The sequence below is a fragment of the Lichenostomus cassidix genome, chromosome 4 (genome assembly GCF_008360975.1).
Source record: "Lichenostomus cassidix isolate B80296 chromosome 4, HeHo_3.0, whole genome shotgun sequence".
Lineage (NCBI taxonomy): Eukaryota > Metazoa > Chordata > Aves > Passeriformes > Meliphagidae > Lichenostomus > Lichenostomus cassidix.
This window is the reverse complement of record NC_139484.1, coordinates 5,838,096-5,850,632: the sequence shown is the minus strand read 5'-3', so window position 1 is coordinate 5,850,632 and position 12,537 is coordinate 5,838,096. Positions and strand designations below refer to the sequence as shown.

Sequence of the window (12,537 nt, the reverse complement as noted above, 5' to 3'; positions counted from 1 at the left end):
GTCCAGCTAAGGCTTTGAAGTTGAGATTTGGAAGAGCTGAACGTTGAAGATATTTGAGTCTTTATTCATGTTCTGATGCAGATGAAGTCAGTTTTATCCAAGGCAGCACACCAATTACTTAGCAAGAAAAAGTGATAATAACTCTCTTTCATAAAGTCCATTTCTGCAGTAGAGAAGGTCTTCTACAAAGCCGATTAACATCATTATCCTTATTTGCCAACACAAAACATGAATCATAGGGAAATGAGTAACTTGCTTAGTGATAATCTAACCAAATGGAGAGTTGTTCTGGGAAGGGAGCTCTGAAAAGGAAGCCTGGTTCCCTACATCACACCTATCTTGTATCTAGCTAGCACAGAAGAAATGGCCATGTGATTTAGTTACAACTAAAAGGCAAGGTTCTGAAAAAAAGAAAAGTGGCACGTGTTGGGGAAAAACCCTTCCCAATAGTGGTATTGCAAAAAATACTTTGTCAGCGTTTAATTTGTATTTTTATTTTTTGTTACATCATTTACTCAGTACTACATATGAACATGTTCACTTGTTGCTCCAAAGGCTTGCTGTATGGTTCTTCTCCCTTAGTTAATTTAAGAAAGGACACGTGATTTAAAAATGTGTTTAGGCTTAATTTTTGCTTTGACCAAAACTGTCTTTCAAACTGATTTAAACTCACAGAGAAATTTTGATTTTCTCCTTTTGGAAGACGAAAAGGAAGCAAATTGGAATATGCTTCCAAAATGCAGTGCTGCCAAGTATCTGGTTCAAAGCACCTGAGTTCAGGTAATTCAGACATCAAACTTAACACCTTTCCTAGTTTTTGGCAGCTTTTAAGGGAGGGGCAGGGGTTTGTTTTCCTTCAAAATCTGCAGAGTCAAGGTTGTGAGAGAGCTCATACTGCCCACCTGGTAATAAGACTTGAGCAAATAGGGATGAAGCAGTGGCCTTTGCCATGAGTTGTTCTATGCATTCTGCATTTGGAATGCTTGTCATTGGCAGTGCTTCAGTGCACTCTGCTCTCTGTTTGTATCCACAAAGGGCATTTGGAATTCATCGTTCAGAGTCACCTTTAAAATCTCAGTTTATCTGCATGCAAAATCTGATAGGGATAACTCAGTGAAAAATACAAAGCATTTTCTTTAATGTGGGTTTGTAATTGTGATGGATAGTTTAGCTCGGAAGGATCATATATATATATATATATATATCCAGATTTATGAGGGAGATGAGATGAAAGTTATACTGCTGAACATTTCCTTGTAAATCAAGAACATGATTCTTGGTGTATGAAGGAGTTCTGTGCTGAGTGACTTACTTCTTTACCATGATATGTCCTTCCTTCTTGGAAAACAGCAAATACCCTTTAACCATCCCCAGCCCCATGTTTCATGTTTTTCAATTAGAACCAGAGAATTCTATACTATGACCCACAGGGCAAGGGTAGAGGGAGAGTTGCCAGCATCCATACCATAGGCAGTGTAAATTGCATTCCTGCCCAGGGATTTTGAAAATAGGCTGTTAATCTGAATTTCTTTTCTGTCAAAATACTAAACTCAAGGGCTTGGTGCTGCACCTGTTAAACTCTTTGGGACTGCTGTGACTGATTCAAGCTGGAGCAATTCCTCTCTGAACATTTTGTTCCCATTCTAAACAAGCATTTACATTTGGCTATGTGTTCCAACAGTGTAGGTTTAAATTCAGAAGTAAATAATTTTTCTTCTTTTTACAAATTCTCGTCTTGAAGGGGGAAAAAGTTTGCAGTACAAGCTTATATTTTATATCCCCTACATTCATTACTTTGTTTATTCAAAATCCTGATTTATAGAGGCTATAACATCCCTTTTATAACAAGCTGTTATATAATACTATTCAGTGCACTGCAGTAGACAAGCAGTATTCGAAAGGGAACAAAAAAAAATATTTGGATAGAGACATTTTGCAGTTTAGCAGCTGATGAGAGAACAAAATAGTAAAATGGAGGGTAATTTTCCAGGTGAAAGAAAGATCCATGAAGGGAGGAAGAGGGTGTATATTTAAATACATATACCAATATTTTCCTAATTTCTCCCTCCCCATAGACTAAAGAATATAATTTCATATTTACCCTAAAGTTTTTCCTTCTTCTGCTATCTTTCAGGAAAGGATGAATGAATAATTTTGGTCACTGATGCACCATCAGCAGAATGGAACTGTAATCATTTTCCTATTTAATGTAGGGCTATTTGTTTTTTACATGTAGCTTTGCCAAGAAGTCTGCAAATTGAAATAACCACTTTGTGTTTATTGTCCTTTAAATCTTTGGAAAGGCAAAAAGTTAGGTTCATAAAATTTGTATTTTCTTGCATAAGAGATATTTTCCTTCAGATATTTCAATACGTAAGATACCCATACCCATGGCTTTATAGATATTGTTAGATACTAATTTCTTACTGGGCAGCCTGCATCTAAATATTTAGATGTTTCAGTCTTTGATAGCTACTACCATGACAGAATTTATATTTGTACTGTTTTTCTCCTTGCCTGGTGATCTTCATCTGATTCCTTAAGCATCTCTGCAGTTCATATTTGCATTCTTCAACAGTTCACTGATCAGGAATTTATTTTCAGCTTTCTGCATGCCAATTATCAGGGCAAGCTTCTAATCAAAACTGGACCTGGCATTGTATATTGCTTAATTTAAAATTAAAAAGTCATTATAAAGTGAGATTTATCTGAGATAAAAAGCTTTCATTTTTCATTTCCTCATGTTTTTTTTCTGTTTAAATGATTGCCTTTCGTTCTCAAGCACTTGTTGATAGCTCATAACCATTGTTCCTTTCTGAAGAAATTGTTTTTTGTAGTGTGAGATATTACATAAATATTACTAATATAATTCAAATTATAGTTCAAAACGGTGATAGAATTCCGAATACTAATCCTCACATTGGAGATCAAGCTAATCCAGTTCTTTACAATGTTGGCTGGTAAATGAGCTACATTACATGAATCTTATTATAGAATCACAGAATGAACTGGGTTGGAAAAGACCTTTGAAATCACAGAGTCTAGCCTATGCCTTAACAGCACCTTGTCACCAGAGCAGGGTCCACAGTGCCACAGCTTCCCTTAAACACCTCCAGGGACAGTGACTCTGCCACCTTCCTGGGCAGCTCATTGCAATGCCCCATCACCCTTTCTGTGCAGAAATTCCTCCTAATGTCCAACCTAAACATCTCCTGGCACAGCTTAAGGCTGTGTCCTCTTGTCTTGTATTACAGCTGTTCAGAATTTTTTCCTATTTCTGTTGCAAGTATTGTCATTTCTTTGTAATTCTAATGAAACACTTGTAAATGTAGTGTCTATAGCAGATTTAGTTCAGTTTTGACATACACCTAACACACTCAGTTCTCTTTGTAAATACAAGAAAAGGAGGTTTTTTACTGTTCTACTTTTCTATATGATATTGAAGATTGTATCAGTTTAACCCAAACAGCAACTAAGCACCACACAGTTGCTTGCTCACTCCCCTAGGCCCAGTGGGACAGGGAGGAGAATCAGAAAAAAGTAAAGCTTGTGGGCTGAGATTGTAATTTAATAATTGGTAGAAATTAAATGGGGTAATAATAATAGTAAGGAAAAGGAGAAAGAGAGAGGAAGGAAACTGAAGACAGAGAAGTGATGCTTACTGCAATTGCTTGATACTCAATTGATCGATGCTCAGCCCAGCCCTGAGCAGTGATTGACCTCTCCCTGCCAACTCTCCCACTGTATATCCTGGCCATGATGCTCTGTGCTGTGGAATATCCCTCTGGCCAGCTCACATCAGCTGTCCTGGCCATGCTCCCTCCCAGCTTCTTGTGCATTTCTTCACTGGCAGAGCACTGAAATATTCTTTATTTAGTGTAGGCACTACTGAGTGACTGCTAGGAAGAAAATGAACTCTATCCCAAAAGCAGGACAAACCAACTTGGAGATGCTGGTATTTATTTTACTCTATCCCTGTGATCTCATACACCATTCCTCTCAAAACAAGTATAATCCCAATGATCTAGTGACTCATAGCCAGGAAATACTCCTTTACAAAGGCTGATCTGAAAGTAGTCAAAAGCAGCATAGCTTGTCGTTCGAGATCTTAATAGCATTAAAGGATTTGTAAGCAAACAGTTTCGTGTTGGCACAGACAATTGTTTGCTTATATAGGGAAAGCATCAACAATTTTTTTGATGGTATCCACAGCCACATCACAGTGGACTGTGGGTAACTTTGTGCTGCTAATTTCAGTATTTTATTATAGGTTCTGGCCCATGTTTTGGATGACTTGTTAGTAAGGACTGCTGCAGTAGCAATGAAAACTGTCTCTGAAAGAGTGATGTAACAATTGATTGAATAAGCTCTCCTGATCACTTGAAAGCTCAATTCCTGATTTTTAACAGCTGCTTTTAATATCAGTGGGATATATATACAGACAGTGGGATCTGTCTGTATACCAACATATGCACAGATAGTTCCTTTACAGGACTCAGTAATGTTTAATTTCATAAATGAAATCTGTGATTCCTCAATCCAGACATTTAATTTCTTTGGTCAGAGATATACTAATGTAGAAACAATTCCTTGGTGTTCCTAAGCAAGTACTTTCAGCGAACCACAGACATCAACCTACAAGCAGAATCGAACTTTGAATGAATGGGTTATAAACAGTGACATCTCCAAGTGATTTTGTGAGATAGAACCACCAAGACTCCTCTTCTTGTAGTATTTTTGTATGTGTGTGATATTCTGGCTTTTAATTACACTTGTTAAAGGGTATCTTTGGCTTCTGAAGAATGGACAACCAGATTTTTTTTTTTTTTTTGTGGTGTTGTTGAGGAGAAGAAACTAGCGGAAGAAGTTCTTACAGCATTTCTCTATCCACTTCTTTTTCCTTGGCATAATCTTTCTTGTCTGTCAGCAGCTGCTCACGATGCCAAAGCTTATACCTGCAGTTTCTTTCTCTTTCATGCTCGCAGGCATGGATCTCTTCTCCAACTGCACGGAGGAATGTAAAGCGCTGGGCCACTCCGATCGGTGCTGGATGCCTTCCTTTGTCCCGTCCGATGGACGCCAGGCTGCGGACTACCGCAGCAATCTGCACGTACCTGGCATGGACTCCGTTCCAGACACAGAGGTGTTTGAAACACCAGAAGCCCAGCCTGGGGCAGAAAGGTCCTTCTCCACCTTCGGCAAAGAGAAGGCCCTTCACAACAGTCTGGAAAGGAAGGAGTTCGATGGACTGCTGTCTAATACACGAGCGCCTTACAAACCACCATATTTGAGTAAGTACTGTTCAAAAAGCTATATGAAAATGGTCCCTTTGCGGGAATAAAAATTAGCTCTTTCTGCTATTGGTGCTGGGAATAATGCAGGCACAGTTTTAGGAACGGGGGGGGAAATGGCTTCTCTTGGAATCAGGCACCATTCAAGAAGGCGTCCAATGGCTTTTTAAAAAAAGACAAAATCGTGACTGTTTCTAGTGTAACATTATTTTCAACAACAAAAGTGCCAGCTAATATTAGTGGGGGAGTTGCTCAATTTGGTTTTCTGACGCTGGATTATTTTCAAAATTTTCTTGGATAGATGGTTTAAACAACGATGTTGCCAGGCTAATGTTTTCTAAGACGAGAGTTAAATCGAGAGGACAGTCCTAGGAGCTTCTTTTTGTAATTAAGAAGTATCTTATGAATAAACAGTATATATATTATTTTGAAGTAGCTTTTTACATTGTTTAAGGGTTTGGAAGGAAGAAGAGAAAGCATTTTGCCTTTGGTCTGATCATCTTTCAGCCTACAGAGTATTGACTCTTGTCAGTGCTCCTCTGTACCTTCTGTCTCATTCCAAAATCTTGCCTCTTTCTTTAGTCACCTTTTGACTATGGTTATGTGGCATGAAAGAGTGTGACAGATCTCAAAAGGACCTTCATGATTCCTTTTGGAGCTTGAGCCAGCTGTAGAACCCTTGAGTAGCACTTTGATCTAATACATCTTTTCATTCTATTTAGCTGCGTTCTGTATTTTATTAGAGACTGTAATTTCCTTGACTCCAAGAATTTCTGATGTTTATCTCATCCAAATAAGCAAGAGATATTAACATTGAAATACTGACCCTTTCTAAAGCAACAGAGGTCTTTTAGGACGGCAGATTGAGGGTAAAAGAAAAAAGAATCTCTCTGAATGGTATTAATTTATTTTCCCAAAGCATTTAGTTGTTCTGAGAGGTGGTGCACTGGCAGTCCTGATACGTGAAGATCTTTGCTACAGATCATTCTCAGCACAGACAGCTCAGTTCTCCCTTCTTATTTAGCTTTCCTGGTATTTTCATTCATTCAGGAGAGGTCTTTTTATCACTTTACTCTTTAGATTTACTTTACTGACAACTTTAAATTTGACTACCAGTTCTGATATGTGAAAGCCATTCCTACAAAGCCTGTTCTGAGACAATCAGCGTATTTTGTGTGGGCTAAAATGTCATGTGTCAATCACCCAGTGATATTCTAAAGACCAGTGTGAAATCTCAGTACAGCCTAACAACTTTCAGTCTTTCCTGAACTGATCTTCCATCATTCATTTCTATGAAACATTCTAAGGCACGACCTAGCAGTACTGATTCCATCACTGTCACCTCAGTTAAAAATGTAACTTTAATTTAACAAGTTTGGTAGCATCATTAGATGATCTAATCACAGCCACGTTCTGGTGGATGTTGCAATGATGATTGTCATCCAGTGACACCACAGTGCTAGTTCTGTTCTGGTTTGTTCTAGACCTGGGAGCTTTACTTCAAATAGCAGTGACATACTTATTTTGTTGATAGTTTAGGGATTTTAAATTTTGTCACATTGACATAACTAGTTTGGTTGAACAGGGTCTTTTCATAGAGACATTGATTTACATTTTACACTTTTCTGGTAGAAGAGCATAAACAATGGGAAGTAAAATGTCAGAAGTAACCAATATAAATGAGTGTTATTACCTAATCCACACTTGAGAATCCAGATTTAATTTTTGCTTTTTTTCCCTGGAACCTCAAAGCTAAAATTTCTACAAAGCAAGTGTAATGCTGCTCTGGTTTATTTTCCCTTATTTGGTATTTTCTTCATTTTAGATTATAATTGTATAGCACAGAACAGGAGCCACAAAAAGTAAGTGAGCACAGTAGTTGTAGCAATGAGTAAATAATTTATTATTAATGTTGTAGTAAATGAACAAGGCAAGAGAAATATATTAGAGGAAGTTGATTCAAGAAAGATCCTTAGTTGACTCACTGGGTAATTGCAATAAAAAATAAAATTAAATTCAACTTCTTAACACAGAAGACCACGTCAAATCAGTTTGTCAGACGAATTACTTTTTTGCAAGAAGTAATTAAAATGTATGAAACAGAGCCCTCATATTAAGCAAAAAAGTTGTAGCATGTATGAAAATGACCACATGGAAAATGAGTAGCAAAGAATGAAAAATGTATTGCAGAATGCAAAAAATATTTCAACTTAACAGGTGTCTTTAAAAAAAAGATTGTAAACCAAAATGATCAGAAAAGAGCATAAACTCTAGCAAGTGAGTTTTAGAGTAGTAATTAGTGAACATAAGAGGGATGCCTTGGAGTGAATAGTTAGAGTCATGCAAACAGTGTGGACAACGTTTTAAGATGTGAGGTGCAGCAAGCCAGGAGAGCACTGGTGAGTCTCTTGAGCTGCAGTCAGTGAGGACAACGATGTGGCAGAGGTTCTAAACTGTTTCTTCACATTTGAGTTTACCTGAGGAGAGACACAGAGAGACAGGTATATTGAGGAAGGCACCCATCCCAGGTAGCCATTTTAAATAAATTTGTAAAGTATGGAAGAGGATGTTGTTGAACAATTAGCTAAAACAAGTAGAAATGGATCGGTGGATTATGATTTTCTTTCATTTTCAGCTTCTAACAAGAGCTAGTAGCCAAAGAATGTCAGAAGTTGCGTTTATAATTTTAAAATGTACTAGAAAACTGTAAATTAGAGACCAGTGAGAAGCCTCAGCATAGGACATACCTTTGTAATTTAGGTGTTTTAGGAACAAGTTGGCTGGCATTTGTCCAGGAAAGTAATACAGAAAGATTGTCACTCTATTAGAATTTTGATAGAGTGAGTGGGAATTAATCAATAGCATGTATTTGAACTGTCAAAAAACCCCTTTAGCACAGCTTCTGTGTAGTAGAAGAAGCTCCTAAAGTAATCCAATGTTGTCACAGGGCAAAGCATTACCAGACCCTGTGCCTAAGAGGAAAATCATAAGGATGACTGGAACATTTCAGCAGAAGCAGAGCTCCCCAGCCATTTATGCAGAAATTTGTGGAGTTTAGAGAAAAATCAATTATCTAGAAAGAGTGATGAGAACAAGGGGGCAGTGTTTGCAGGCGACATGAAGAGGTTTGGGTCCATCGGCTCTCGAGCAGCACAAACCCCTGATGTGCATAAAATGTGGGCAAACCTCGTGTGCTTCTGAGGTAGCTGGCTGTGGAAAGCAGAGCTGCAGAGCCCTGTCAGCATGCTGGGAGAGCTGAGGAGATCAGCTGGAGCTGTGCCAGTGAGTCAGGGACTCCAAAGGTTGTTTGGGAGCTCTGTGTGGAGCTTCCACAGGGGTGTGTCTGCTCTGGATTCCTGCACTGTGTTCTGATGGGTATGTTCAGTGCAGAGCCCTGGAAAAGATAAATGAAGGAGGTGATGTGTATTATCATGGGAAATTTGAATTCATCCTGAGGAAAAGAAAAGGCCATGGAATTATTAAAATTCCATGGCCATTAAAATTCCTGAGAAATTTCCTCTGATGTACAAAGCCAGCAAGAAGGAAATGAAATACCAGGTTGTAAAAAGGGATTGAGTTGGAAGTGCACTAAAAAAGTGCTACAAAACCCCTACACAGATCATGTCACTGTGTTCCTCTAGACAGTCTATTCATTCCATAGAAACACATGGCACAACAGCAACAACGCTGAAAATAACTCTATGCAAAGTCATATCAAAAGGTTGGCGCTAATTAATGTAGACAAGCTGTGATGGGGAGGCAAAGGGAAGCAGGCTGCATGGAGCCAGAGAAGGGAAGCTTCATGCTTTGGTTTGCTGTGCTCAATAACGAGAGAGCAGCAAGGCAGCAGAGGGGCAGCAGGGTCACCAGCTGATCAGATCATGCACATTTAGTGAAATGATACCCATTGGACACAAATAATGCAGGAACCTGTTGAACTTGGGCAGTGTGACTGAAACTGGAGGCTGAATATTGTGGGTGTTTGGTTCGTTGTGCTTGGAGGTTTAGATCATTGACTGGGAGAAGTGAAAACAGCAGCTGTATTGTCACAAATTATAATGTAGAAGAGCATGTAAATCCTTGTACCTGACAGAGTTGTTATATGTTCCATCATCAATTTTTCACCTTGCTGGTCTGAGCCATTGGACTTAGACAGCAATTTCCACATAAACATGCATCTTCTATCTTCTATTCTCAGTAAAATATACTGTAAGTAGATTTCTATGTACTCAAATAATATATTTTGAGGAATATTTTTTTTGTAAGTTTTTATGTAATTTCTATGATTACAAGTTACAGAATGGTGATGGGATCAGTAAATTGTAGGGTTTTTGAAAACAGTTTTCTCAAAGAGTGGCTCCAAGGTTCTCCTAGCTTACATATCCTTCTTACTGTGTAACCAACACTTACTACCAATTCATCCACATGGTTTGAACACTGCCTTTCTGCAGACAGTTTAGAAATTTTCATAATGACCTGAGTGTTCATATAACATGAAAGAGGTCCTTAACTTGACTGGAGAAAATCAAATAAGTGAAAAAACACCAGTGAGAAAAAGAAAATGTAGCTTTAAAAGAATTCCTTTATTTTAGATTCCAACCATTTCTAGCTAATTTTTCATTCAGTGGTGGTTATACTTCGCCATTATTTTTTTAAATAATGTTACTATAAATAGCAAAACCCCTAATCCAAGATTCAAACTCTGCTGGACCAGGTTCTGCAGGATATATATAACAGAGTCTGTCTTCACAATGAATACCTGATCAGTCTGATTCTGCTCTATTTCTAATACTTTGAACCAGGTCCTGAGATGGTAACAGTGGAAACAGCACCATTAAATCTACCTCAGGAGTATTTTGGTATATGGTTGATAATAAATAGTTTCGTTTTTTTTAAATATAATTGTGGTTTATTCTGGATGGGCAATTCTTTTATTATTCTTTATAATACTTTTATAAAAGAATTTATAATTAATTTATAATACTTTAGAGCTTTCCTAAAGTTTTGTACTGATATTAGAGGTAGAATAATTTTTCTTTCTGTTAAAAGGTTAGTTTATTTTACTTTACAAAACTAGTCCATAATTGCCATAACACTTTAACTCTCTGTGTAGAAATGCTTATTTTTCTCTAAAAAAATTACTTTAGCAATGCTTAATCTACTTTGAAAGCAGGTTAAAATAAACTACATAAGGGCACAATTTCCTGCGTGAAATAACAGTGTTTATACAAGCAGACATTCTGGAATAATAATTGTGTTCTAAAGTAGCCCCCTGGTTAGCTCTGCAACATTTTCCACATACACTCAAGCATTTTCATCCTCACTGATGAAACTGTTATTATCATTATCATGGCAATTATTGCCAGCACCATCAACATATTTTATGCATGAGTCAGGATTTTATCATGTTAGGTAGGACAGAGAGGATAAAAAAGCTGCTTTCTTCCCCTAAGAGCTGGGGTGTAAGCAAGGTGAATTGGAAAGGGGGGGGAAAAATCCCTTTCTTTGGACATTTTGATTTGTGGGGCGTGATTTCTAAACATCAGCACTCCCTTGGATAGATGCACATAGCTCTGGCCTTCCAGAGTCAGATGATTTGGATGAGATCTTTTAGTATCATCCAAAGAAATTAGAAATAGAAAATATTTGTTACCTGATCTATCTGTCTGTCTATCTATCTATCTTGTCAGCTTGATCTATCCAAGTCAAGTTGGTTTACAGATGAAATGAAAAAAGTTTTCAAAAGTCTTTTAACAGTTGAATCTTTAGGAATTGGACCATTAAGTTATTTAAAATAATTTACCATAGAGCTATCATAAAGCATACTTTAACTTACAGTCATTATCCATCTCCCTGAATTAAATTAGAAAAAATGACCTGGTGGAGAAAAATGTTCCTGTATTTATACCAGGACAAGAAGTGCCTCACAATCCTTTGATTATTTTTCAAAGGAATAAAAAAAAAAAGTGCATGTAAATATTTATTGGGTATTTTGATCTAGTTAGGTTCATAAAGGCCCAATTCTGTATGCCAGGATTTGTAACACAACATTTTCTGCTGATGTTTAACATAAATATTTGAAAAGATGTTTTAAGGAAGAAATCTTTACTGTCTGGAAACAACTTTCAAAAGAAAAAAAAAAAAAGAAATTACACTTTGGTGCAGTCAATATGATGGAAGAAATATTTTCTTTAGTTTTTTATTTGTTTAGTTACATCTCATTTCTGGAAGTTATTTGGATATCTTTATCACAGCTGTGATAGACATTATAGTATTCCATTTGCATAGACATCAATAATAGCTATTTTGAATGGGACACTTGATTAATTTTTAAAAATGAGGCCTGTCTGCATTTTTGCTTTTAAAATCAGCCTATGTGATTTCTATACAAATCAGGTATAAATCTGTGAGCTGTCTGATCCCTTCCTTAAGAGTTTTTTAATTCAATTTGTGATTTTCACACAGACTTGAAGTAAAAAGGCACAGGAGTAAAACCAAAGAAATTAACAGCAATAAATTGCACGTACATATTACAGTTCTTGGTCTAAGAGGAAAACCTTGTAATGCTGGATTAAAAAAAGTTGTACTGAAACAAAACTTTTATTGGCATGAATAAACAAGTTATATCTGCACAGTCGAAGAGTTGCTCCTTTGTGAATACTATAGTGTTGTGCTCAAAAAGAACATTAAAATTATGGGGATATCCAGCATATCCTGCCACAGTGAAACTCCTTACTAATATTCAGGGATTTATACATGGAACAGGATACAGCTCTGATTTCTGCACAAATGAGAGTGACTTTGCATGTGCAAAATTTCTCAGCAGAGATGGAGGCTGAGTTGAAAGGCCACCACCTAATAATGCTAAGGAACCTAATGGAAAACCGTTCCAAAAAGTTCCAGTGGAGCATTCCCACTTTTGCTGTATGTGAAATGCTGAGATTCATTTCCTTATACCTCAAGCTTGCCAGCTCAGACACATCATCTCTCTTAGGTAAATAAATCTTACAAAAAACCACCCACACCTGAAATAAAACTTAAACATGTATGCCAATTAAAATATAATTGGGGGAGAGTGAGACTGTGAGGTATTTATACTCATGGTTGTGGGTTCTCTATGATCTCGAGTAAAGCACTTGTAATGATTCAACTGTTCAGTGTTTATTGCATAACTTCTGAAAGGTGTTTTTATCTCACATTCATGAGTGGTTTGCACTCTTCGGAATGTATTCCTCTTGCAGCTCCT

The 12,537-nt window shown here is 37.2% G+C and overlaps 1 protein-coding gene across 3 annotated transcripts in view; it reads left to right on the top strand.

Moving 5' to 3' along the window:
- PCDH10 (protocadherin 10) overlaps positions 1 to 12,537 on the top strand; it is a 34,697-nt gene that overhangs the window by 10,301 nt on the left and 11,859 nt on the right. For all 3 annotated transcript variants that reach the window (XM_085057666.1, XM_085057667.1, XM_085057668.1), the window contains exon 4: positions 4,986 to 5,291. In XM_085057666.1, the coding sequence (XP_084913792.1) occupies positions 4,986 to 5,291 (306 nt within the window). The remainder of the gene's footprint in view (positions 1 to 4,985; positions 5,292 to 12,537) is intronic.